At 42.5% G+C, this 1334-nt stretch overlaps 1 protein-coding gene across 1 annotated transcript in view; it reads left to right on the top strand.

Annotated features, from left to right (window-relative positions):
• Positions 1-499: 499 nt before the first annotated feature.
• The window catches only part of LOC106882721 (serine/threonine-protein kinase D1), a 64140-nt gene continuing 63305 nt past the window's right edge, over positions 500-1334 (top strand). Inside the window, exon 1 of the mRNA XM_014933490.2 lies at positions 500-628. Within this exon, the coding sequence (XP_014788976.1) occupies positions 508-628 (121 nt within the window). The 5' untranslated portion in view covers positions 500-507. The remainder of the gene's footprint in view (positions 629-1334) is intronic.

Here is a 1334-nt window from a genome sequence, read left to right as displayed (position 1 = left end):
TTCTTGGTGCTTATACAAAATTATGAATTGAAAACTTTCAAAACAGAAGTATTTATTACCTTCAAAAATGAAATCAAATATCATGTATTTCTCATTTGTGTATTTGCAATAAATATGTCATTATTCTCCTAAATTTTATCAACATGGTTGCAATCGACATCATTGAAAACCTCTCTTTGCAAAATTTGAATTCCTCCTCTTTATCCTCCCTCCTCCTCCCTTGCTGCTGCTCCTTCTCCCCCTCCTCTGTCTATGATTCTCTGTGCTCTGTGTCACTGTGAAGTGTTCCTTTACTCATTGCCTGCACTAAGCCTAGTATGTGCATTCAACTTGCACCTCTTATGTTCTCTCTGTATTTCTCTTTTACTGTCTCTCACTCTTCTCTATATTATGTAAAGCATGACTGGAGAAACCAACCAACCAACCAACATTTTATATTGTATATTATCATATAGAAATTATCTAATTAATGTGTTTTTTTAAATTTTATTTCCAGCCCAGGCCTCCATGGAAGATCTACAAATCCAGCCACATCAACTAATTGTCCATTCTTACAGATCTCCACATTTCTGTGACTTCTGTGGAGAAATGCTTTTCGGTTTGGTGAAACAGGGACTCAAGTGTGATGGTAAGCAAACTTACCTACCTACCTACCTGCTTACCTACATACCTACCCATTTACCTACCTACTTAGCTACTTACCAACCTACCTACCTACCTACCTACCTACTCACCTACCTCTGTACCTACCTACCTACCTACCTACCTACCTATCCACTTATTACTTACCTACCTGCCTATGTACTTTCCTACCTATCTGCCTCCTTAACTACCTACCTACCAGCATACCCACCTACCTACATACCCACCTACCTACCTACCAACTTACCTACCTACCTACCTACCTATCCACTTATTACCTACCTACCTGCTGACTTACCTTCCTACCTATCTGCCTCCTTACCTACCTACCTACCTTTCCACTTATTACCTACCTACCTACCTACTTACCTACATACCCACTTATCTACCTACCTACCTACCCACTTTACCTACCTTTATCAATCCTCCCCTTTCTCCCAACCTCCCCCTCCCTCCCTACCTGCTTACCTTCTGTCCGTCCGTCCCTCCCTCCCTACTTTTCTCCTCCCTCTCTAACTCCCTGCTTGCCTGCTTCCTTCTTTCCCCCCACCTCCCTGCCTATCTACCTACCTCCCTATCCAACTCTTTCCCTATCTAAATGCCCCTCTCTATCTATTTCCCTAACTTCTTACAGTCATACATCCCTCCCTATCCGCATCTCTCTCCATACAAACCAACCCACCTGCCCACCC

The sequence above is a fragment of the Octopus bimaculoides genome, chromosome 11, assembly GCF_001194135.2.
Source record: "Octopus bimaculoides isolate UCB-OBI-ISO-001 chromosome 11, ASM119413v2, whole genome shotgun sequence".
Classification (NCBI taxonomy): domain Eukaryota; kingdom Metazoa; phylum Mollusca; class Cephalopoda; order Octopoda; family Octopodidae; genus Octopus; species Octopus bimaculoides.
The sequence above is the reverse complement of the archived record's forward strand: the minus strand, read 5'-3'. Positions and strand labels throughout refer to the sequence as shown.